Here is a 26,360-nt window from a genome sequence, read left to right on the forward strand (position 1 = left end):
GGCTAGCAGGCGGGGCCCATTACTTATATCATAGGAGTCTACACAACACAAAACACCGTTGCTGTATGTAGGTTTTATTTTATTTGTTTTTTATCTTATATTTTGCAAATGTACATCCAGGTTTTTTTCCTTTAATTTTTTTAGGGGCCCCCAAGAGAGTGGGGCCCTAAGAGATGTTCCTTCCTGTCCTTGTAAAATGTTATGTCTATTTTTTCCCAGCTGATGCTTCCATCATGCCTTGGGCAGAGCTAATATCCCATTGTTGTTTCAGAAGTTCTCCATTGCTCCATAACGTGGTTCATTGTTCTCCAGCTTTTACCAAAAAGCTTTCGAAGATCTGTGTTCACATTGTTACAACTTCAGCTTGCTGTTTCATACCAAGGGTCTGCTTGCAGAATTGGCTGCTGGTTCCCTGGAGGCAGAGAGGACGCCATCAACCACTGGAGAGTATCCCATGCGAAACATGCCAGAGAGTGATGGAGGTGCCACTTTGTTGGGTAAATATTAATGTTACATGATCTTGAACTTGGGTCCCCCTCTGTCATAGAGCGTGCCAGTCAGTAAATCACCCACAGTTCAAATAAAAATAATAACAATAATTCTGTTATTTATACCCCACCCATCTGGGTATAAATCTGTTGTCCCAGCCTTCAATATTGAGTATGTTTACATTTTTAAAAGTCATCCAATCTTTGAGTCACACCAGATGTGCTGCTTCGTAATATAATTTAAGATCTGGTAATGCAAACCCACCTCTATCTCTAATTTCCTTTAATAATTTGTATTTTATTCTTGGCTTTTTACCCTGCCAAATGAGCACCCCAAATGAGCCACTCTGGGCGGCTTACAACATATCTAAAAACATAATAAAAACATCAGTCCTTAAAAACTTCCCTAAACAGGGAAGTTGCGAGTTACCTGGAAAAACACAGTCTCCACAGACTTGGCTGAATGTCAAGCTTAATGAGCACAGCAGCTCATTCCCTGTTGGGTCTTCTGGCAGTGTTATGTACTGAAGTTTTCACCCTGGGCCAGCAGGGGGATACTGTAGATAGTTTTCACTCAGGTCCACATATGCAAATAAGGGATTGAAAGTGACGTTCAGTGATTGGATAGTTAGAGAAAGTTGTTACAGTTGCGTTGTAGTGGAGCTCTATATAAGCAGGCTGGCTGAACCCTTCAGTTCAGTTCTGTTCTGTGAATAAACAAGAGCCGTTTGAAGAATCGCTGTGTCGTCTGATATGTTCACCCACAACTTAACAGGCAGGAAATCAGTTGCTGAAACGGAAAGCCTCCCCTGCAACTGTCTTAAGTCCGCTCCTCTCCAGGACTTTCAAGCGATCAGAGACTGCACCTTTGTTCGACCTATTCTCCTGTTTCAGTCCTCTTCTGGTTCTGGGAGACGGAGGGTGAAGGGAGTTTGCCACAGCACAACGGGGGAGACACCCGTGCCTCTTCATCAGCCTGACCCGTCTCTGCTTCTTGGCCTCCTCTCCTGCTTCACCTTCTGCCTCCGATTCTGGACTGCTCTCTGCCACAGCCTCCTCCGGCTCACTAAACCCTGTTACCTCATCAGCTTCCGATCCCTTCTCTTTCCCATCTTTTCCCTCTGACCACTCATCGCCGTCCCACCACCATGCTCCAGGCTCTGAGTTTTCTTTCCTTAGGAGTTCCCCAGCTGCTTCCTTCTACCATTCCCCTCCACTGTTTATGTAATAATAATAATAATAATAATCTTTTTATATCTTGCCCTCCCCAGCCGAAGCCGGGCTCATAGTGGCTAAGAACAATAAAAGTAACACAGCATTCTAAAATCAATTCATTCTAAAATCAAATTAAAATCAAATTAATGGCAACCATTGGCCTAGAGTTCTATGAGGATTACCAAAGGAGGGGGTCAGACTGTGCCTTGGCCAAAGGCCTAGTAGAACAGCTCTGTCTTGCAGGCCTTGCGGAAAGATATCAAGTCCCACAGGGCCCTAGTCTCTTGTGACAGAGTGTTCCACCAGATTGGGGCCACAGCCGAAAAAGCCCTGGCTCTGGTCGAGGCCCTCCCTGTGGCCCGGGTTCTCCAAGATGTTTTTATTTGTGGACCTTAAGGTCCTCCGTGGGGCATACCAGGAGAGGCGGACCTGTGGGTATGAGGGTCCTAGGCCGTATAGGGCTTTAAAGGTCAAAACCAGCACCTTGAACCTGATCCTGTACTCCACTGGGAGCCAGTGCAGCTGGTATAGCACTGGATGAATGTGATCTTTGAATCATAGAATCATAGAATCATAGAGTTGGAAGAGACCACAAGGGTCATCAAGTCCAACCCCCTGCCAAGCAGGAAACACCATCAGAGCACTCTTGACATATGGTTGTCAAGCCTCTGCTTAAAGACCTCCAAAGAAGGAGACTCCACCACACTCCTTGGCAGCAAATTCCACTGTCGAACAGCTCTTACTGTCAGGAAGTTCTTCCTAATCTTTAGGTGGAATCTTCTTTCTTGTAGTTTGGATCCATTGCTCCGTGTCCGCTTCTCTGGAGCAGCAGAAAACAACCTTTCTCCCTCCTCTATGTGACATCCTTTTATATATTTGAACATGGCTATCATATCACCCCTTAACCTCCTCTTCTCCAGGCTAAACATGCCCAGCTCCCTTAGCCGTTCCTCATAAGGCATCGTTTCCAGGCCTTTGACCATTTTGGTTGCCCTCCTCTGGACACGTTCCAGTTTGTCAGTGTCCTTCTTGAACTGTGGTGCCCAGAACTGGACACAGTACTCCAGGTGAGGTCTGACCAGAGCAGAATACAGTGGCACTATTACTTCCCTTGATCTAGATGCTATACTCCTATTGATGCAGCCCAGAATTGGGATCTTTGGGATGCCATCGCTTTCTCCTGACTCTTGTCGTGGGCGAACATGCTTGCCCCACAGCCCTTATACACAGTTCATCCATATTTATTTTCCAATGTTTGAACACGTTAAAGGCGACACTTGGATTTGTCGCCCAGAGCCCAGGTGGAGAGCTGTGTTTTCACCAAACTGGGATATAAAAATAGATTAAGAAGAGGTCGTTTGGGTCACGTCTGGGGCCCACCTAGTCCACCATCCTGTTCTCACACTGACCAGCCAAATCCTACATCCTTTGCCCTTTTGAAATGTGGGGTTTTTTTTTGGGGGGGGGGTGTCATGGAATTCTAATCAATATTGATCCAGAGCAGATTCCAGCACATGGTTCGCAGAGTAAAAACTTAAACACGTTGCAAGATTCCCCAAAAATAGACCAGAGGCAATGAATATTTCATCCAGCAGAGATTTACTGCTACTGAAGGCAAATGAGTATGACGGTCACAAATCCAATATGTTCAGGATTGGTGCTGTCCATAAGAAATCCAGTTGCAGCAGAGTTAACTTACAATAACTTCTAGTAACACTATACAGTGGTACCTCGGGTTGAGTACTTAATTCGTTCTGGAGGTCTGTTCTTAACCTGAAGCTGTTCTTAACCTGAAGCACCACTTTAGCTAATGGGGCCTCCTGCTGTCGCCGCACGATTTCTGTTCTCATCCTGAAGCAAAGTTCTTAATCTGAGGTACTAAATAACAACACCCTAGTGGTCCCAGGCCCTAAGGAAGGCTTCAACCAGAGCCAGGGCCTTTTCAACTCTGGCCCCGGCCTGGTGGAACGCTCTGCCTCATGAGACCAGGGCCCTGCAGGATCTGATTTCTTTCCGCAGGGCCTGTAAGACAGAGTTGTTCTGCCTGGCCTTTGGCTTGGAGCCAATTTGATTCCCTCCCTCTCTCTCCTTCTTTTTTCTTTTCCTTCTCCTCCTGCGATGAGGCTACATTTTAATATTTTAATGTTCCATTATTTTAATGTTGTATTTTACTTTTGTTTTTAAGTTGTAATCATTCATCTTGTTTTTATTATTGCTTGTAAGCCGCTCTGAGCCCGGCCTTGGCTGGGGAGGGCGGGGTATAAATAAAAAAATATTATTATTATTATTATTACTATTTCTGGGTTAGCGGAGTCTATAACCTGAAGCGTATGTAACCTGAAGAGTATGTAACCCGAGTTACCACTGTATACAGAACACCACACCAGAAGGAAGAGAGACAGAAAGTGAAACCCAGACTCCTTCTGCCCTTATTATTATAGTCAGCATGACTTTGACAGAAGAGATAACAGGCCCAAGTTAAGCCAGCTGTACTCAGCTTCTCTGAAGGAATAACCCAAACATCGTGAACCTTCTGATTGTTTCTTTCACACAGAGAAGCTTCCAGAACCCACTTGAACTAATTAGAATAGGAAAGATCTCTACACGTCAGAACAATACTTTCTGTACAGTCATACTTCATGTTACGGACGCTTCAGGTTACGCGTTTTTGGGTTGCAGAACATGGGAAACCCGGAAGTACCAGAACGGGTTACTTCCGGGTTTCGTCGCTCGCGCCTGCACAGAAGTGCTAAATTGCGCTTTGCGCATGCGCAGTAGCACCAAATCGTGCCTGCGCAGACACGGCGTTTCAGGATGCAAACGCTGCAGGTTGTGGACGTGCCTCTGTCACAGATTATGTCTGCAACACGAGGTTCCACTGTACTAAGAAACGCAAACTGACAGGGGGCACTTATTGGGTTGTTGTTTTTATTATGTATTTTGTGGTTTCATGTTCTGTTTTTATTCTGTGGACTGCCCTAAGATCTGTGGGTATGGGGCAGCATATTATTATTATTATTAATAATAATAATAATAATAATATGAGAAGACTGGGAGCATGACCTGAACACAAGGAAGCTGTCTCCTCTTGTGGTTTTCCAGGAGTCGGTATTCAGAAAGACACTTCCTTCAACTACAGAGCATAGCTATTGTGAGTAGAATTCCTCCGCAGAATGTGTCTAATCCTCCTTTAAAGCCGTCCAGAAAAAAAGGACTCAACATTCAGACTGCATGCAGTGGAGGAGACCTGGGCTCTTGGCTTTCCCGCTACCTTTGTCTCTTTAGCAGGTGATGGAATGAGCTTGGCAAGACCCGTTCGGCCACCTCTTCTTTTGGACGGAGGGGAAGCAGCTGCTGTCACACTAGACCAGGTAAGGGGAAGGACCCCTGGGGAGATGGGCAGGTGGCAGCGGTGGGGCCTCTTATCTCCTGTGCGCCTCCTTCAGCTTCAACAAATCCCTCTCCTCTTTGCTTCTGTCTGAGCTACATCCAAGGAAGGCCGTGTATGCCAGGCAGATTTGAAGCACCTTTCCTTTCCGAGTCTTCTGGATTTTGCTTGTCGATGACCTTCATGTTAAACTTCCATACTTCCTTCCTTCCTTTTAAAAAAATAAAATAAAAAGTATTGATTTTTATTCATTATAACATTATAACTTTTGAATTATGGTGCTGGAGGAGACTCTTGAGAGTCCCATGGACTGCAAGAAGATCAAACCTCTCCATTCTGAAAGAAATCAGCCCTGAGTGCTCACTGGAAGGACAGATCCTGAAGCTGAGGCTCCAATACTTTGGCCACCTCATGAGAAGAGAAGACAAAAAATGTCAATAATAGGCTATAAACTAACGATATGTTAATAATAAGCATCTTCTTTAATTCGTTACCAGTGCCCGGTGTCCTTTGAGGATGTGGCTGTGTTCTTTGCAGAAGAGGAGTGGTCTTTGCTGGATCCTGACCAGAGAGCTCTGCATAGCGAAGTCATGGAGGAGAATTGCCTGATGGTCACCTCTCTAGGTAAGGCTCCCTTGTTTCCCTCGCTCTGAGGTGAAGAGCTGCCGTCCTCACAATATAGATTTTAACCTCTGAAGAAAACTTTGGAAAAGCGATTTGAAGTTTACAGCATGTTATTCTTTGAAGGAGATCTACTTGAAAATGATTTTACAGATGGTATTTAACTCTGAGTAGGCTTACTAAGATCTATAAGGCTGAATCAGATAAGTGCTGGAGATGCAAAGAGGTGGAGGGAATGTCCTTTCATATGTGGTAGACCTGTGAAAGGGTAAAAGAGTGTTGGGAAATGATCCATAATGAATTGAAACAAATGTTTAAAAGTACTTTCCCCAAAAAACCAGAATTCTTTTTGTTGGGGATAATTCAGACTGACATTCCCAGGTGTCCAAAAAGGTGTCCAAAATGTATGCCACTATGGCGGCCCGTGTTTTGTTAGTCCAAAAATGGAAAACGAGCCAAGTCCCAACCAAAGAAGTTGACAGAATATGCGCAGCTTGCAGACTTAACATATAGCATAAGAGAATAAGAACTCGTTCGTTGTTGTTGTTTAGTCGTGTCTGACTCTTCGTGACCCCATGGACCAGAGCACGCCAGGCACTTCTGTCCTCCACTGCCTCCCACATTTTGGTCAAACTCATGCTGGTAGCTTCGAGAACACTGTCCACTGTCCTCCATCTTTCCCAACATCAGAGTCTTTTCCAGGGAGTCTTCTCTTTTCATGAGGTGGCCAAAGTACTGGAGCCTCAGCTTCACAATCTGTCCTTCCAGTGAGCACTCAGGGCTGATTTCCTTAAGAATGGATACGTTTGATCTTCTTGCAGTCCATGGGACTCTCAAGAGTCTCCTCCAGCACCATAATTCAAAAGCATCAATTCTTCGGCGATCAGCCTTCTTTATGGTCCAGCTCTCACTTCCATACATCACTACTGCGAAAACCATAGCTTTAACTATACGGTACTTTGTTGGCAAAGCAATGTCTCTGCTTTTTAAGATGCTGTCTAGGTTGGTCATTGCTTTCCTCCCAAGAAGCAGGTGTCTTAATTTCATGACTGCTGTCACCATCTGCAGTGATCATGGAGCCCAAGAAAGTAAAATCTCTCACTGCCTCCATTTCTTCCCCTTCGTATTTGCCAGGAGGTGATGGGCCCAGTGGCCATGATCTTCGTTTTTTTGATGTTGAGCTTCAGACCATATTTGGCGCTCATTACAAAGACTATAAACAGACAGTATATACAGAAATGAAAGCACACCCACCACATGTGGTAGAATATGCCTTCCTTCTCTTTACACTTCCCACATACGTTTTGTGTACAAAGACACCCCCTTGGGCTCTCTTATCGGTTTCCTCTCTTCATTCCGCAGCTCACGGAAAGCACTTCCGCCATCGTTTGGACCACATGACCCACCAAACCATCCATACGTCGGAGAAGCCGTATCAGTGCTTCATGTGCGGCAGGAAGTTCATCCAAAAGGGAAGTCTCACTGAACATCAGAGAATCCACACAGGGGAGAAGCCGTATCAGTGCTCCGAGTGCGGAAAGAGCTTTGGCCAGAAGTCGCAGCTCACTTTTCACCAGAGAACTCATTCGGGGAAGAAACCTTATCAATGCCCGAAGTGCGGAAAGAGCTTCGTTCACCATTCGACCTTTTCTTGCCATCAGAAAGTTCACTTTCGGGAGAAATTGTATAAATCTGGGGCGGGCAACATCAGGCCACTCTACCCTGCGCATGGCACCTGCCCCACACCAGGGCCCCCCTCCCCAGCCCCTGCCCCCCCAATGACTCTTCTGTTTCTGCCTGCCTGGAATGTGTCCTTCAACTCCAACAATGCCCCTTGAATGTCTGTATCGAGGATAGAGAAGGTGTTGAAACTGGCCGGCTGGCATGTCAGGCTATGAGAAAGTTCATTGCAGAGGACTCTCTTACGCAACTGGGGCCAGGACAGATCTCTTAAATCAGCTTGTGGGAAGAAGGGAGCTTCATTCCGCCTGATTTAGGTGTGCGAGTGATCTCTACAGGGAGCTTTTCCGTGCTTCAGAGCCCAGCGCTAAGCAGGATTGATCAGTCCTGCTCCGCACCCACATAGACCAGCTTTGACCCACATAGACCCACACAGACAGGTGAACAATGACAGCAAATGATTGACAGGTGGGTGGGCTCACCCACAAGTCAGAAGTTGGCTCAGGTCGGTGGAGTGAAGTGTGGAGATATCTGGTCCCCCAGGCAGAAAAAGGGTTCTCTACCCCCTGGGGTGGGGCGCGGGTGGCGCTGTGGGTTAAACCACAGAGCCTAGGACTTGCTGATCAGAAGGTCAGCGGTTCACTCCCGTTGCTCGGTCCCTGCTCCTGCCCACCTAGCAGTTTGAAAGCACGTCAAAGTGCAAGTAGATAAATAGGTACCACTCTGGTGGGAAGGTAAACGGCATTTTCGTGCGCTGCTCTGGTTTGCCAGAAGTGGCTTAGTCATGCTGGCCACATGACCCGGAAGCTGTATGCCGGCTCCCTTGGCCAATAAATTGAGATGAGTGCCGCAACCCCAGAGTCGTCCGCGACTGGACCTAATGGTCAGGGGTCCCTTTACCTTTACCCACTGGGGTAAGTTACTGGTTTTCCTTTACCGATTTACTAGATACTGTCATTTTGAGACAGCATATGGCAGCCATTCTGTGATTGGCCATGCCCAAGAGAGCAGCCATTTTAGAGTGGCACCCATGTCTCTTTCTCTACATTCCAAAGGTTGCAAAGAAAGGCGTAAGAAGAATGGAGAGCCTGCCGTATCGCCAGGCTCATCCTGGATAGCTCAGTTGGTGCTGATAACTCCAAGGTTGCAGGTTCGAGCCGTAAATGGGGCAACTGCATATTCCTGCACTGCAGGACTAGATGATCCTCAGGGTCCCTTCTTACCCTACAATCCTATGATTTCTATGATTCCCTAAACTGGCATCTATGCATCTATCCACAGCTGATCCATCAGGCTACAGTGGCAGGAGGCTACTGCAGGGCTTATCCTTTGGAGAGCAATTTTGTGTTCCTCGGTTTGAGCTGTTTGCATTCCAGCTGGTCATTGCTATTACTCAGTGACTAAGAAACAGCTCCTGGGCTCCCTTCTCTTATTTCCTTTCCATCCTGTTTCCTTTTCTGTTGTGGCTCTTCGATCGTAAGCAGATGATGCTCTTATGCTACTGATATTTGTAAGCTGGTGCTTTCAAATGTTTCCGGGTTGCACATCAAATAAATGCTTCGTTTATCTTTATAAATGGATTGCAGAGAATAAAATGCATATTGCAATTTTGAAAAAAAAGGGGTGTCCTGGGTGTTGCATGGAGACTTGAAAGGTGGGATAGGAATTGTGTTTTATATATATAGAGAGAGAGTTGTTGTTGTTGTTGTTGTTTAGTCGTTTAGTCGTGTCCGACTCTGTGACCCCATGGACCAGAGCACGCCAGGCACTCCTGTCTTCCACTGCCTCCTGCAGGTTCGTCAAACTCATGCTGGTAGCTTCAAGAACACTATCCAACCATCTCATCCTCCATCGTCCCCTTCTCCTTGTGCCCTCCATCTTTCCCAACATCAGGGTCTTTTCCAGGGAGTCTTCTCTTCTCATGAGGTGGCCAAAGTATTGGAGCCTCAGCTTCAGGATTTGTCCTTCCAGTGAGCACTCAGGGCTGATTTCCTTCAGAATGAAGAGGTTTGATCTTCTTGCAGTCCATGGGACTCTCAAGAGTCTCCTCCAGCACCATAATTCAAAAACATAAATTTTTCGGCAATCAGCCTTCTTTATGGTCCAGCTCTCACTTCCATACATCACTACTGGGAAAACCATAGCTTTAACTATACAGACTTTTGTTGGCAAGGTGATGTCTTTGCTTTTTAAGATGCTGTCTAGGTTTGTCATTGCTTTTCTCCCAAGAAGCAGGTGTCTCTTAATTTCGTGGCTGCTGTCACCATCTGCAGTGATCATGGAGCCCAAGAAAGTAAATTCTCCTTCATGCATCACTGCCTTGCCGTGGCGAAGGGTCTTGAATAACTCAGATAAGCTATGAGCTATGCTGTGCAGGGCCACCCAAGATGGACAGGTCATAGTGGAGAGTTTTGACCAAACGTGATCCACCTGGAGCAGGAACCGGCAAGCCACTCCAGTACCCCTGCCAAGAAAACTCCATGGACAAAGACAACAGGATTTCTGTCTCCCAACCCTGAACATCAGCAGGGACTGGCCCAAGGTCACCCAGGAGCTTCATTCATGGCTGAGTTAGGGGGATCTGAACCCGGGTCTCCCAGGTCCTAGTCCAGCACTTGATAACCACCACACCACACTGGCTCTGCAAGGTTGTTGTTAAAATTTGTATATCCCCCTTCATCCGTAGATCTCAGGGCAGTTCACAACGTTGGAGGTTTATAAGCAGAGTTTGGCTGGCCATCTGTCATGGATGCTCTAGTTGAGATTCCTGCATTGCAGGGGGTTGGACTAGATGACCCTTGGGGTCCTTCCAACTATGATTCCATGAGAAAATTACCATATAAAAAGCACATACACATAATAAAAATAAGAACAAAAACTCTGAGTAGGACCAAGCTGAATACTACCCAGAGCCCCCAGGAGAGACTCCCCACCTCACCCAAAAAAAACCACAAATACACATTATAATTTCCGCCCCTTCAAGTGTCTCAGGGACGTCCATGATTTAGAGAAGCCCATGCTGGTCTCTAATCTGATCCCGGAATGTCCCACTTTTCCCTAGGATGTCCATATTTTCATTGGAGGGTATGGAGTAATCTGACCCCCGAGTCGTCTGAAGTCAATCCTGTATAGGGAAGGTTTTTTTATTTTAAAAAATGTATAATGTTTTATAATGTTTTTATATATGTTGGAAACCGCCCAGAGTGGCTGGGACATAAATAGTAAACTTATTATGGAATGGGGTGTCCTTATTTTCATCGGAGAAATGTTGGAGGGTATGCAATTTAGGACTACATAAACTCTTAGAAGACACCTGTATTGGGAAGTTTTTAATGTTTGGTGCTTTATTATGTTTTATATGTCCTGTAAGCCGCCCAGAGTGGCTGGGGAAATAATAATAATGATGATGATGATGACTGGAGTATAATATTATTATTATATGTACCCAGATGAGCAGGAAATAATAATCATAATCATAATCATAATCATAACAACAACAGCTGGAGTATATTATTATTATTATTATTATTATTATTATTATTATTATTCTCCTTTTGGGGTATAATAATAATATTATACCCAGCCATTACTGTATTATTATTATTATTATTATTATTATTATTCGTACCCAGATGAGTGGGTAATAATAATAATAATAATAATACAGTAATGGCTGGGTATAATATTATTATTATACCCCAGAAGGGCGCGGAATAATAATTAATAAATAAATAAATAAATCATATTTAAGATCAGCGTTTGGGCCAAAGGATAAGCCCCCGCCCCCCGCGTGTGCTTTCGTTGCTCCTACTGGGAGGCAGGCAGCATCGCGTGGGCGTCTAAGGGTTAAGGGAAACAAGCGGAGCCAGATTCCTAGAGCGGAAGGCAGCTTCTTCCGGGTGTCGGGAGAGGAAAGGGCGGCGCTCGCGGGAGTGCAAGGGCGCCTCCTGGCGGTGCTCCTTCCTGCTTTCCTACTTCTTCCCCTCCCGGAGGGGGAAAATGGCTTTTGTCTTCCCCGAGGGCTGCCTGGGCGCCTCCCTGCCGGGCTTGGCTCTGGTGGGTCGCCCTGCTCTGGCCCCCTCTCTCCCCCCTTGGGCTTTGGAGGGATGCGGGGCAGGCGGGGGTCAAGGGGGTGGAGGAACCCGCTGGTTGGGGGTGCAGGGAGGGATGGCTTCACCCCATAGGGAGGCGTGGGGTACGGGAGGCACCCCGTTTATTCCCATAGGGAAGTGGGCATTGGCATGGGACGGACCCCTCTGCATGTCCCCCCCATAGGGTGGTGTGGGGTGGCATTGACATTCCCCTCTGCATTGACATGCAATGCTCTTTTAAAATGTTCTGGGGAGGGAGGTTATTGGGGCGGGTTTGTTTCTGTTTTCATTATGGGGGGGATGTTGTTGTTGTTGTTTTAATTAGGTATTTTGTGGTTTTATATCTCGATTTTGTTCTGTGAACCACCCTGAAACCCCCTGGGTATAAATTTAATAAATAATGCAGCGGTACCTCGGGTTACCTTTAGCTTACAGACACTTCAGGTTACAGACTCCGCTAACCCAGAAATAGTACCTCGGGTTAAGAACTTTGCTTCAGAACAAGAACAAAAATCGTGCGGCGGCAGCAGGAAGCCCCATTAGCTAAAGTGGTGCTTCAGGTTAAGAACAGTTTCAGGTTAGGAACAGATCTCCAGAATGAATTAAGTTCTATTTTGTGTTTTTATATTGTGATTTTATGCTGTGGCCGCCCTGAGACCTGCGGGTATAGGGCGTTATACAAATTTCTTTAATAATAATAATCATAACAATTACACCCAATAGTTATGGGGGGGTGGAGAATACAGAGAAGAGGAATTCAGAGGACACCCCCCATTTCACCCCGTAGGAAGGTGATCTGAGCACCTGGCCCATCCAGAACCCCTCCCCATCTGCAACTGCAAAGGAAGGTGGGGAGAAGCTTCTTTCCTTTCTCCTTGGCCCACCCAGGTGTCTCTTTGCCAGCAGTTCTCAGCCTGTGGGTCCCCAGATGGTATTGGACTACAACTCCCATCATCCCCGAGCTCTGGCCTTGCTAGCTAGGGGTGATGGGAGTTGTAGTTCAACAACATCTGGGGACCCACAGGTTGAGAAAGGCTGCTCTAGGCCATTGACACCTGGTAGATGTCAGATTATATCTATCAGGCTATTAACAATCAACCCTATTCTTCAGCTCATAAATTCTTTTAACTGATTTTTAACGTTGTGTTTTTTTACACTGTTGCAAACCTGCCCATGTCATGGTACAGAATAATAATAATTTATTATTTATACCCTGCCCATCTGGCTGGGCTTCCCCAGCCACTCTGAGCGGCTTCCAAAAAAATTAAAATACTGTAATACATCAAACATTAAAAGCTTCCCTAAACAAGGCTGCCTTCAGATGTCTTCTAAAAGTCTGACTTGACTTTTTATGTTTCCATGAGGTTCTGGGGGCGGAACGACGGCAAAAGAGGGCTGGGGACTTAAGAGGAACAGCAAGAAAAGGAGAGAATAAATACTTGATCATGCTGCATGTCTAGGAGAGATGCTACATCTTCTCACCCACAACCAGATTGAAGGTTTTGGTTTGTGGCCTTGAGACAGAGCAGCCTCCTCTTCCAATCTCTAGCTTCTCTTTGAGTTTTGCTTTTTCTCCTAGAATGAAACTTGATTGCTGGCTGGAGTCATCCACATAAATCTTTCTTTTCCGACAGCACAATAATTTGTGTAAACGTTTTGGCTTTGCAGGACGTGGTGGAACCTCCAATTCTGTCTGTCTTTGCCTGGAGACAGGCATTGGCAGAAGAAGGCAGATTTCACCACTCAGCCTTTGTGGAGGCTTCATTGGAGCACAGATCAACGATGGGAGAAGAAGACTCAGCTGCTCGCAGAGCAGGAAAAGGCCCCCTTATCAGTGGGGAATTCTGGGAAAGAACACTGCCGAAAAACATGGATGAGGAGGACACCCTCAGCTCGGACGTACAACGCCGGCGCTTCAGGGAGTTCCGCTACCAGGAGGCCGAGGGACCCCGAGAGGTTTGCAGCCGACTCCACGATTACTGCTGTCGTTGGCTAAAGCCAGGGCAGTACACCAAGACTCAGATTCTGGACTTGGTGATCCTGGAGCAGTTCCTGGCTGTCCTCCCCCCGGAGATGGAGAACTGGGTCAGGGAATGTGGAGTGGAGACCAGTTCCCAGGCGGTGGCCTTGGCCGAAGGTTTCCTTCTGAGTCAGGCGGAGGAGAAGAAGCAGTTAGAGGAACAGGTGAGAGGGTTTCATCCTGGTAGTTCCAAGGTGCTGAGAATCCTTAAGAACTCGACTGATTCCCCCAGCTTTCCCTAGAAATTATCCAATAGCCAGCACCCCTCAAGCTTTGGCTTCTGCCATTCCTTTTGCAATCTGTAATGGTTCTAGGGATTGCTTGTGCGTAAGTTGCCTTTACTCCTGGCTAGGTTGCATGGTTGAACCCTTTCTGACAGGACAGCCTTTATTCCGTGGCTGCCTCAGTCGCTGGCAGAATCCGTCAGTGGGCGTTTCTTAAACCGCTTCCAACATAAAAGCTGCTTGACGCCCAGTCTCCTCCCCCGTTGCCTGCGCGAAAGCTTTCTGCGCAAGGTGGGTGTGGGCAAAGGAGCACTTGTCCCCTCTCCGCTGGTCTCCTGCGAAGAGTCCTGGAGCCAACTCTCCGCTTCCTCTATCTCCTCCCCTTCTCCACTGGTGTTACGCTGATTTCCTTCCCCAGCGGATGGGCTATCCCTCCTCCTACTAGGACCTTCTCCACCATCATCCGGGAGCCCCCTCACCACCTCCCGCTCTGATGGCAGTTCCCTGACACAATCCTTCTCCCCATTCTCTGTTTGAATACACTTTCCTCTTTCAGGTCAAAGTTCTTCTTGGACAAGCAGTTCCTGATTTCTTTGAGGCGGAGAGGATTCTGTTGGGCACCGGACAGAGGTCACTGGGTAAGGGAGAAGGAGGTGGCCTCGATTGATTATACCATACAGTCGTACCTTGGAAGTCAAACGGAATTCGTTCCGGAAGTCCGTTCAGCTTCCAAAACGTTTGAATACCAAAACGCGGCTTCTGATTGGCTGCAGGAAGCTTCTGCCGCCAATTGGAAGCCCCGCCGGACGATCGGCTTCCAAAAATAGTTCGCAAACCGGAACAGTGACTTCCAGGTCTGTGACGTTTGGGAGCCAAAACGTTTGGGAACTAAGATGTTCAACTTCCAAGGTACGACTGTAAATCTGTGGGCTGCTTTCATCTTTTTTTATTTCTTTTTCAATGGTGTAACACTCTTGTCTCCAGCCTCAGAAATGCCATGATCCTGAAAAGCTTGGTATGTTTGTGTCCAAGAGCCCAGATGGGGAGAGAGTTGTTTCCACACCACCGACCTGTAAAATGGGTATAAACATCCAGAAATGCATGCAACAGCTAAATATTTTTTTGTAGCACCCACATGCACCATATTTTTTGCTCTATTAGACGCACCGGACCATAAGACGCACCTAGTTTTTAGGGGAGGAAAACAAATAAAAAAGCAACGCAAAGCCTTCTGAGCTAAGAGGGAGCGCTCCTCCATCTTCGTTCAGGAGACTTTGCGGGGCTATCCCTGAACCCAGGAGAGCAAGCGGGATCGGTGCGCACCAATCCCTCTTGCCCTCCTGGGTTCAGTGAAAGCAAGCCTCCTGGCTTTCCTTCTGCAAGAGCCGGGCACTCTTTAAAGGGAGCGCGGCTCTTGGGGGCTTTTCTGGGAGGTGGGGGAAGGGATAGAGCCATGCGCTCTGTCCCTTCCCCCACCTCCCGCAAAAGCCAGGGATAGCCGCGCAAAGCCTCCGCAGGGCAGTGGGATGAAGGCTCCCCGCTGCCCTGCGGAGGCTTGTCGGGGCTGGCGGGGGAAGCCCCGGTTGCTCTGCCGGCACCTGGGGTTTCCCCCGCCAGCCCCAAAGAGCAGCTCAGGAGCATGCCGCACTCCGGCAATTTAGCTCCAGGACCCACACATTCGCTCCATAAGACGCACAGACATGTCCCCTTAGTTTTTAAGAGGAATAAAGTGTGTCTTATGGAGAGAAAAATACGGTAACATACCATATTTTTCGCCCTATAAGGCGCACTGGCCCATAGGACGCACATCGTTTTTTGGGGGGGAAATGAATAAAAAAAAAATTTCCCCCCCCAGCCACGGGTCTGGGGCGGGGGAAGCCCGAGCTTCCCCCTACCCTAGCCCACAGAACAGGCTGCCACCTCAAGCCTTGCGCGCCCGGGGGACCTCCCGACAGCGTGCTTCGGGCTGCTGGCTGCCGCCCCAAGCCTGGCGCGCCCGGTGGGACCTTCCGCCAGGCGCGCAAGGCTTGTGGATAGCTTCCTGAAGCCTGGAGAGCGAGAGGGGTTGGTGCGCACCGACGCCTCTCGCTCTCCAGGCTTCAGCGGAAGCCTGCATTCGCCCCATAGGACGCACACACATTTCCCCTTCATTTTTGGAGGGGAAAAAGTGTGTCCTATAGGGCGAAAAATACGGCAGATGTGCATTGTAACTGAGACGAGCACCTCCTACCGACTTCCTTTCATCTTTGTCTCTGACAGGTGATGGAGCGATACCAGAAATGCTTACTCGGACAACTCTTCTGTGTGCTGGAGGAGAAGCAGCAGACACAGGAGCTGAGCCGGTATGGAGAAATATCGCTGGCTGTCTCTGCCCCACCCCTCTTGCCTCCTTAGGCCTAGAATGAACCTCTGTTCTTCTTTTTAACTGCATTGCTCAGTCAGTAGAGCACAAGACTTTTAATCTGAGGGTTGTGGGTTCAAGCCCCACGTTGGGCAAAAAGATTCCTGCGTTGCAGGGGGTGGGACTAGATCACCCTCGGGGTCCCTTCCAATTCTACAATTCTATGAGTCTTTGCTTCTGTCAAAACTGCAGGCGGGGAAGCAGTGGTCGCTGGTACCCCTTAGGACTAGTGGGTGGGGGTTGAAGGCAACCTTTATTTAAAAAAAAAACAGAAGCCTTTCTCTGAGGGAAAATACGACAGGATATAGCAAATGATCGGAAGAAAGTACAGTGGTGCCTCGCAAGACGAAATTAATTCGTTCCGCAAGTCTCTTCGTCTAGCGGTTTTTTCGTCTTGCGAAGCAACCCTATTAGCGGCTTAGCAGATTAGCGCTATTAGCGGTTTAGCAGCTTAGAAAAAGGGGGTGGGGAGCGAAAAAAAATCTCAAGACTCGCAAGACATTTTCGTCTTGCGAAGCAAGCCCATAGGGAAATTCGTCCTGCGAAGCGCATCGAAAAACGGAAAACCCTTTCGTCTAGCGGGTTTTCCGTCTTGCGAGGCATTTGTCTTACGGGGTACCACTATATTTGTGTATGCAAGCACAGCAGCCAGGATGCTTTATGCGCAGAGATGGAAGGAAGATACGGTCCCAACCAAGGAAGAGTGGTAGGCAAAATCAATGGAATATGCAGAAATGGCAAAACTTATGGGGATAAGAAATCATCTGAAGGCAAGCGTTTAATGGACTATTGTATTTTAATATTCTGTTGGAAGCAGCCCAGAGTGGCTGGGGAAACCCAGCCAGATGGGCAGGGTATAAATAATAAATTATTATTATTATTAATCAAGAAGAAAGTGTTTTTATTAAAGTATGGGGATGTTACATAGATTTTTTTAAAAGAATCATTGTAGAAAACTAAATAGATTAGCAGGATTAATATAAAATCAAGCAATTGGGGGGAAAGAAGATCTATCTATCCATCTATCTATCTATGTATCATCTATCTATCTATCTGTCAGGAGTTCAGCCTACACTTGAGTAGGACCCTGGCAGAGACACATGCCCGACAGGCATGTCCCCTCCCTCCTGGTCGTTTGTTTGGGAGCTTCAAAAGCTTTCTCCAGCTCAAACATCACAGCGACTGATGCCAACTGACACCGGCACACTTAGGGATCCGCAGAGTTTGCGCAACTTTCGTGATAGATCTCAGGAGCTCAGCATTTTGGCTAATCTACTTTATTTACATATAAACACACACGGAGCACTGCAACAGGGATCCCCCCCCTCTCTAGCATCAGACAGCAAAGACAAAAAGAACAAAGGACAATAGTCCCACTTCACGGAAGACAGTAACACAAACATCCTGTCTCCGTCACTTCCCACTCTGTGGAGTCAAAACATGTACTGTCATGTGAAAAGACAACAACCCCATGACTGCAATCATGGAGCAGGAATTCTAACAGAAGGCTGCAAATGTCTCTCCCCACCCCCAGATTATGCAGAATAATATCCAGCTGCCTTTCCTGGATGAGCCTTTTGGATTCAGCTAGTAGATCATCTTTTATGTGATCTATAAAGCTGCAAATGTCTCTCTCTCTCTCTCTTTTTTTCAGGGTCCAGTGTCATTTGAGGAGGTTGCTGTGTTTTTCACGGAGGAGGAGTTGCCTCTGCTGGATCCTGACCAGAAAGCTCTGCACAGGGAAGTTATGGAGGAGAATTATGGGATGGTGGCCTCTTTTGGTAAGGCCCCCTAATTCCCTGGCTGGGAAAATAAGGAACGAAGATAAGGAACGCATAATTTCTTTTGCACATTTCCACCCTCCAACCATATTTTGGGTAGTGCGGTTCTAACCATGTCTACTCAGAAGTAAGTCACATTAAATTCAGCGACTGCAAGCTTATTTTTTTAAGGAAAACATTTAAAAACAGTCTCGGCTCTGCATGCTGTCTGAGCTGGGAGCTGAACCCAGGTCTCTGACAGACTTCATCCAGGTCCAGCATTCATGGAGAAGGCTGCCATAATGGCTCTGCTCGGCCTCCACAGCTTGGAGAGAGTAGTGCTACCAAAAACCGGTTGCTAGAAACCCTGCGAGGCGAGACTGCCCTTTCTCAGGTCCTGTTTGCGGGCTTCCGACAGGCATCCTTTGGCCACTGCGAGAACAGGATGTTGGATCCAGCAGACACTTTTTATGTTCTTTTTCCTTTTTCTTTTCTTTTTTTAAACATCTTTATTGAACATTCAAAAAGTACATAATTACCGTATTTTTTGCTCCATAAGACGCACTTTTTCCCTCCTAAAAGGGGGAAGTGTGTGCGCGTCTTATGGAGCAAATACAGGCGGGAGGCTCTGCTCAGTGCTCCCTTTAAAATGCTGCGGTTGGTCTCGACTACTTGGTTCAGGGCGGTTTGGTCCCAATCTGGGGTTCTCTGGCCGGTGCTCGGCCTCCATCTGGCCGGGCGGGCGCCCAATATCCAAATGCTGCTCCGGAACTCCGACACTTGGGACTGGCGGTCTTCTTTCTCCTGCCGTAGCCGCCGCTGCCGCGCCAGCCACTTCTCTTCCTCATTGGTCCGCTGGATGAGGAGCGCTGTGGCTGTGCTGCTGCCAGGCAGGGGGAAGATGCTGTGGTTGGAAATGAGGCTGGGCACGGGATGGTGCGAGGCAGACGACGAGTGCAAAGGATGCTGGACTGGCTTGGGGGTCTGGATAGCAGAAGAGTCCTTGGACTTCTCTGCTCGGTTTGGCGTTAGCTGCTCAGATGGTTTGACACGCTCTTCTGGTGGGTGACTCCTCAGTCCGTGCAACTCTGACACTGGTAAGAAGGGGCCTTCCATGGCTTTGACAATGCTCTGCTCTTTCTCCCAGGCTCTTTCTCTCTGCCTCTCCAGCTCCCGTTCCCTCTCTTTTTCCCGCTCCCGTTCCAGCTCCTTCTCCCGCTCCCGTTCTCGCTCCCGTTCCCTCTCGCGCTCGCGATCAGCTTCCCGTTCTTGGGGGCTTTTCCCCGAGGAGGGAGAAGGGCAGCCCGTCAGTCACTTCCCACACCTCCCAGAAAAGCCAGCAAGAGCTACTGCCAGGTTCTGCTCAGCACTCCCTTGTAAGGGCTCCCTTTCATCCCTCATCCTGCTTTGCTGGGAAGCCAGCAGAAGTGGCGCTCCACAGCTACCGCTCTTGCTCTGCTGGCTTCTCAGCGAAGAGGGAGGAGGGACGGAAGGGTTTAAAGCAAGAAAAGCGAGAGCCACTTACATGCTCTGCGCAGAATATTTTTTTTTCTTGCTTTCCCCCTCTAAAAACGAGGTGCGTCTTATGGTCAGGTGCGTCTTACGGAGCGAAAAATACAGTGTATGTGCACTAAACATGGTGAGACATAAATAAAAGGGAGAAAAAGAAGAAGAGAAGCAGAACCCGTGTAGAAGGGAAAATAAAGGGGGGAGGGGAAATAACCCCAAACTGTATATTTTACAAGGTCGTTACTGTACTTCACCAGATCTCAGACCTGTTACAGTATTTGTAAGAATGGATTCCAAATATCATTGAGTTTGTCCATGGCAAGTCTGCGTTTATATGCAAGTTGTTCGTATGCTGCGAGTTTGTATACGTCTTTGATCCAATCGTAGAAGGGAGCCGCATTTTTATTTTTCCAATTCATCAGTATTTGTCTTTTTGCTGTGGTCAGGGCAGGGAGAGTCCACTCGTATTGTCCTTTCGTAAGGTTCCTTGTGCTGGATATGTAATTCAAGGGGATATTTTGCTCTGTAAATGGAAGGTTGTTCCATACAGTTCTGTAAATAGTTTCAGTTCTTAGGTTTATAGCATACCAGTTGCAGGGAATTTCAGGAGGCTTGGAGTCCAATGCTCTAACCATTACACTACACCACACGGGCTCCATAAACATTATGAGGACAGTTCTCTGTGTTGGTAGAACCTGAGATTCTTAATCTAATGGGTTGTGGGTTCAAGCCCCACATTGGGCAAAAAGATCCCTGCATTGGAGGGGGTTGGACTTCATTATTATTATTATTATTATTATTATTATTATTATTATTATTTATTATTACAGTGGTACCTCGGGTTAAGTACTTAATTCGTTCTGGAGGTCCGTTCTTAACCTGAAACTGTTCTTAACCTGAAGCACCACTTTAGCTAATGGGGCCTCCTGCTGCTGCCGCGCCACCGGAGCACGATTTCTGTTCTCACCCTGAAGCAAAGTTCTTAACCCGAGGTACTATTTCTGGGTTAGCAGAGACTGTAACCTGAAGTGTATTTAACCTGAAGCGTATGTAACCTGAGGTACCACTGTATTATTATTATTATTATTATTATTATTATTTATTATTTATTATTTATTATTTATATACTGCCCTATACCCAGGGGTCTCAGGGCGGTCCACAGAATAAAATCAAGATATAAAACGACAAAATACATAATAAAAATAAAAACAACAACCCAATAGCTCCCCCAAACAACAAATTACAATCATAGAATTGTAGAATTGGAAGGGACCCCCAGTGTCATCTAGACTCTCATCCTGCAATATATGCCAGTTGCCAGTAAAGGCCAGTCAACAGAACGTGTGAAAATTTGCCTTCCGTATATTGCAATGACCTTTATTGCAAAGTGTCGTTCTGTTTGCTTGGTGAATGGAGGCTCAATTTCTTCCCCAAGCTCTTATCACTTTCCCTGTCTTCATTACAGCAGTCGGCGAATGGGAAACACAGCATAATCGTGACCGACTCCCAAAGGTGTCGTCGGAAAGAGACAGATGCAAAAAGAACAAAACGCACGCCGGACAGCTGCCGTATAAATGCTTGGAGTGCGGAAAGAGCTTCAGACTGAGTGCAAGTCTCACAAACCATCAGAGAAGCCACAAGGGGGAGAAACCATACAAATGTTTGGAATGCGGAAAGAGCTTCAGTCTGAACAGAGACCTTGCTTATCACCAGATCATTCACACGGGGGAGAAGCCGTTCCAATGCACGGAGTGCGGAAAGACTTTTACTCGAAGCACAAACCTCCGCGGTCATCAGAGAATCCACACAGGCGAGAAACCCTACCAGTGCTTGGTGTGTGGAAAGAGCTTCAGCCAGAAGAAATATCTCACGTCTCATCATCGGATTCACACAGGGGAGAAACCCTATAAATGTTTGGACTGTGGGAAGTGCTTCATTCTGAACAAAGACCTCACTTGCCATCAAAGAATCCACACGGGGGAGAAGCCGTATCAGTGTTTGGAATGCGGGAAGAACTTTCGCTTGAACAAAGACCTTGCTTGTCATCAGAGAATCCACACCGGGGAGAAACCGTACCAATGCTTGGAGTGTGGAAAGAGCTTCAATAGGAGCACAAACTTCCGCTGTCATCAGAGAATCCACACCGGGGAGAAACCGTATCAGTGCTTGGAGTGTGGAAAGAGCTTCACTCGGAAGGTACATCTCACTTGTCACACACAAAAATCTCACTCGGGTGAAATCGTACAGGAGATTGGAGATGAGCTGTTCCAGGAATCCTTTGAAATCCTTACCGTGGACATATGAAAAGGAATCCGAGCGAGATAAATTTCACTCTAGAGTCAAACTTGAGTCTAATACAGTTAAACCTTGGATCCCAAACACCTCCGTTTTCGAACGCTTCGGCTCCCGAACGACGGAAACCTGGAAGTAAATGCTCCAGTTTTGGAACGTTTTCCGGAAGCTGAACGTCCAACGCGGCCTGCAACCAATCGGAAGCCACGCCTTGGTTGTCGGAACATTTCGGAAGCCGAACGGGCTTCTGGAACGGATTATGTTCAACAACCAAGGTTTGGCTGTAGCTGTTCTGCAGCCGTGGCAGAGATCTGTAAATACGTTGTCTTATTAAAGTTCTCAAGCAATCTTTGTTTTCAGTTAGTTGCTGACACAACACGGTGGTCCAGAAGCGAGCTTGCAATTTTTGCTGACATATCAAAGAGAATTAAATCAATACCAAGTTAGAGCATTGATCTGTCTAGCTCAATATTGTCTTCATTGACTGGTAGTGACGTTATAGGCAGGAAATATCTTCCAGAGATGCCCTTCTATGTGAGACGTGTCTTCAGTCTCCTCATTGGAAATATACATATTTATACTGGCAATGGGCCAAACATCTCTCTGTTAATCTCAAAGAGTTGCATTCAACTAAGCCCTACTCAGAGTAAACCCTCCGAAATTAATGAACCCAATCATATCTCCAGTGGGTCTACTCTTGAGCAGGACTAACGTTGCACACCGCCCAAAGTAAGTGTTTACAATGTTTTGTATTGCTGGTACCTCGCACCGCAGAAGTCACGATATTATCACCGTTTGTTGAAAATGATGCAAACGCCATGCGTATATGGTGGGAAAATAAAATCGCCTATTCCTGTGGGGACGTTATAGCTCAGATGAACGAAAATACTGGCAGTTCCGTATCTGCAATACAGTCGTACCTTGGTTTTCGAACAGCTTAGTTCTCGAAAGTTTTGGCTCCCGGACACTGCACACCAGGAAGTGAGTGTTCCAATTTGCGAACTATTTTGGAAGCTGGATGTCCGATGGAGCTTCCTGCAGCCAATCGGAAATTTTGTTTTGGTTTTCGAATGTTTTGGAAGTTGAACAGACTTCCGGAACAGATATGCGTTCTACTTCCAAGGTGCGACTGTATATATTTTACTTGGTTGTCTCAGTGGCGGGGGACAGACTATTGCTAGCACGTAACTCTGGTGTTTAAAAGCTTGCGCTGGTTGCCCGCTGGGAAAAGCTAAAGGTTCTTGTATTAAGAACCTGGGCCCAGTACAGTGGTGCCCCGCAAGACGAATGCCTCGCAAGACGGAAAACCCGCAAGACGAAAGGGTTTTCCGTTTTCAGATGCACTTCGCAAGACGAATTTCCCTATGGGCTTGCTTTGCAAGACGAAAATGTCTTGCGATTTTTGAGGGTTTTTTCCGCTCCCCAACCCCTTTTTCTAAAGCGCTAAGCTGCTAATTGCCTTTTAGCAGCTAATCCACTAATCCCTTAAGCCTTTAATAGCCGTTAATAGCCCTTAAACTGCTAATAGCACTAATCCTCTAATGGGCTTGCTTCGCAAGACGAAAAAACCGCAAGACGAAAAGACTCGCGGAACGGATTCTTTTCGTCTTGCGAGGCACCACTGTATATTCTTAGGACTGCCTGATTCCTTATATCCCGGCCCGATCAAGGAGGTCTTCAAAGCAGTCATTGTTACGATCCCTCATGATGTTGTGGTTCATCTCCATCAGGAGCTACGTGGCAGGCCCAATTGCGTGGAACTCCCAATTAAAATCACATACCCTCCAACATCTCTCCAATGAAAATAGGGATGTCCTTAATTTGCCGCCACTGAGCTGCTTCCAATATATATAAAAACATAAAACCTTTTTAAAAAAACTTCCCTATACAGGGCTGCCTTCTAAAGGTTGTATAGTTACTTATCTCCTTGGCTCGGGGGTCGCATAACTCCATACCCTCCAACATTTCTCGGATGAAAATAGAGATTTCCCAAGGAAAAGCGGGACATTCTAGGATCAAATCAGAAACTGGGGCGGCTTCTGCAAATCCTGGACTGTCCCTGGAAAATAGGGTCTGAGATCAGTTTTGTTGAGCTTCCGGTGCTCAGTGATGACCTTAAAAAGCTGGTGTTTAAGTAAGCTATTCTGATTTTAGTTTTCTTGTATATTCTCAACTACACTGCACACCACTTAGAGACTATGATGTTAAGTGGTATGTAAGTGGCTGAAATAAATTGACGATAAGAAGGGGCCCTTTGGAATGAGCAGTAAATCTTTTATTTAAACACACAGTGGGAATAGTTTTAGCTGCCAAATGGAGGCTCTCCTGCATTCCTCCACAAAAGGAATGGATTTATGAAGTTTTGGATGTAATGTTAACAGGATTCGCTCATTTATGCGAAGGCAGGCAAAAGAAAGAAATCTCTGAGCAATGTGGAAAGCCATTATTGTATCATACTGCAATGTAATATGGATATCAAAGTGATCTGACCGCACATTGGATTAATGAGTTACCTTGCATATATTAACTTCTATGTAAAGCAAAAACAAGATGGTATAAATGCAGATTAATTTGGTAACTCCCATTGATGAAACACATTTTATCAGTGAAGAATATTATCTGTTACGTGTATATATTGTGCATTTTGTGACGTGTGTTTTGTATATTTATAATAAAACTTTCCCCCCCTTAAGTACTTGCAATATGGAACAAAACTATGCCACCGTTTCGCTCCTGTTTTCACACTGGAGAATCCATTTGCTGTAGGAATGAAGAAGTCGAGAGTATTCGCAAGAGGTTTCTCTGCCAATAGCCAGCTTTGCAAAAGTTTTATTTGGTTTTACAAATTCATTCACACAAATAAAATTCTTACAACTGTTAAAATTAATACAAGATTCTTCCGAATCTTAGGACTTCCCTCCCCAGCCCCCCACCCCGTGGATTCTTAGAATACCTTTGTCCACCAAATATTATAGAATCATAGAGTTGGAAGAGACCACAAGGGCCATCGAGTCCAACCCCCTGCCAAGCAGGAAACACCATCAGAGCACTCCTGACATATGGTTGTCAAGCCTCTGCTTAAAGACCTCCAAAGAAGGAGACTCCACCACACTCCTTGGCAGCAAATTCCACTGTCGAACAGCTCTTACTGTCAGGAAGTTCTTCCTAATGTTTAGGTGGAATCTTCTTTCTTGTAGTTTGGATCCATTGCTCCGTGTCCGCTTCTCTGGAGCAGCAGAAAACAACCTTTCTCCCTCCTCTATGTGACATCCTTTTATATATTTGAACATGGCTATCATATCACCCCTTAACCTCCTCTTCTCCAGGCTAAACATGCCCAGCTCCCTTAGCCGTTCCTCATAAGGCATCGTTTCCAGGCCTTTGACCATTTTGGTTGCCCTCCTCTAATGTGATGGAGTAATTCCTTTTGTAACGACAATGTTTTCCCTCCCTTCTTGACATGTACATGCGCATTGTGGCCAGATAAAAGGGTTTGTCTTTTTTAATAAATAAAAAATAAGTAGAGCACGGTTGGTCACACTTGTCTAATCTTTTATCAAACCTTTTCAGGTCACCTTGGTTTCAGAAATTCATTCTGAGTGCCTCCTCCTTTTGAGAAAGCGCCATTCAGAATAGTGGTTTTGCAGGACCCTACTCAGGTGGCGCTGTGGGTTAAACCACAGAGCCTAGGACTTGCCGATCAGAAGGTTGGCATTTCGAATCCCCGCGACGAGGTGAGCTCCCGTTGCTTGGTCCCTGCTCCTGCCAACCTAGCACTTCGAAAGCACGTCAAAGTGCAAGTAGATAAATAGGTACCACTCCGGCGGGAAGGTAAACGGCGTTCACCTCTTCCGCTGATAAATGGGAAATAAATATTCGCAAATGGGATCTTGACCCTCTAGCATTCTGTTTGTTCCCTACCCTATCAGACCTTGCAGGCCAGCGGCTGAAGAAGGAGCCAAAAGGGTTTTCTTGTGTGTGTGATTCTTTGTGGCTGATTAGCTACTTTCCCTGTGCAAAGGTCAGAGGGGGCAGGGTTTCTCTTGAGGCAGGTGATTAGCTGTGGGAGGAGCTTATCAGACTTTGCAGGCCAGCGGCGCGCGCCTAGTGGCGCGCGCAGTTTGATCCGTCTTTTAGATTTAGGGGAGCTAGTCTCAAACGTTTGTTGAGGGAGACCTAGGTTTTTTGGGGGGGAGTTATTAGTCCTGTCTTCACACTTTTTATGATGCAGGACCGCTGTAGCCACGCCCAACGACACGTTCTCCAGATGGAGGGGGAGGGAACAGCTGCAGTCGCCTGCAGTTCCTGCGCAATGCTTGCCATCTTGCCAAAGGTTGCAGGCAGCTTTACATGCAGCAATTGCATGTTGATTGCCCTCCTAAAAGACAAAGTCCAGCAACTGGAGGAACGTGTAGCTACACTCCAAAGAATTAGAGAGCTGGAGCTCTTCTTGTAAGCAGCAGAGCACACCATCTCCACCAAGGAGGAGACAGGAGACTCCCCTGGGAAGGAGGCTAGTTCACCAACACAGGAGCCCGATATGTGGAGAAACGTGACTCAAAGAAGTAGGAGGCCCAGGGTTCGCTCTGATTGTTTAGAAATACACAATCGCTTTGAGGTCCTCTCCCCTAGCATGGAAGACGAAGAGCAGACTCCATTTGAGGATCTCT

The 26,360-nt window shown here is 46.8% G+C and overlaps 2 protein-coding genes across 8 annotated transcripts; both read left to right on the forward strand.

The window, feature by feature from the left end:
• Positions 1–222: 222 nt before the first annotated feature.
• LOC310670827 (uncharacterized protein) lies at positions 223–10,865 on the forward strand. Of its 5 annotated transcripts, none has more exons than XM_083426610.1 (4): positions 223–497; positions 4,992–5,074; positions 5,589–5,715; positions 7,075–8,987. In XM_083426610.1, the coding sequence occupies exons 1-4, from the start codon at positions 455–457 to the stop codon at positions 7,548–7,550; spliced, it is 729 nt and encodes a 242-aa protein (XP_083282736.1). In that variant the 5' UTR covers positions 223–454; the 3' UTR covers positions 7,551–8,987. The 5 variants fall into 5 exon arrangements, 4 of the variants coding, with proteins under 4 accessions (XP_083282736.1, XP_083282737.1, XP_083282735.1 ...); XM_083426611.1 differs by having other exon boundaries at positions 225–497; positions 4,900–5,074; XM_083426609.1 differs by having other exon boundaries at positions 225–497; positions 4,989–5,074.
• A 425-nt stretch (positions 10,866–11,290) lies between these two features.
• On the forward strand, positions 11,291–22,147 carry LOC310670038 (uncharacterized protein). Of its 3 annotated transcripts, none has more exons than XM_083424484.1 (6): positions 11,291–11,448; positions 13,152–13,667; positions 14,284–14,380; positions 15,987–16,069; positions 17,783–17,909; positions 20,864–22,147. In XM_083424484.1, exons 1-6 carry the CDS (start codon positions 11,392–11,394, stop codon positions 21,700–21,702), a joined length of 1,719 nt encoding a protein of 572 aa, XP_083280610.1. In that variant the 5' UTR covers positions 11,291–11,391; the 3' UTR covers positions 21,703–22,147. The 3 variants fall into 3 exon arrangements, with proteins under 3 accessions (XP_083280610.1, XP_083280611.1, XP_083280612.1); XM_083424485.1 differs by having other exon boundaries at positions 20,867–22,147; XM_083424486.1 differs by having other exon boundaries at positions 14,284–14,365.
• Positions 22,148–26,360: the final 4,213 nt, after the last annotated feature.

This window comes from Podarcis tiliguerta (assembly GCF_965153285.1).
Source record: "Podarcis tiliguerta genome assembly, chromosome: 2".
Taxonomy (NCBI): domain Eukaryota; kingdom Metazoa; phylum Chordata; class Lepidosauria; order Squamata; family Lacertidae; genus Podarcis; species Podarcis tiliguerta.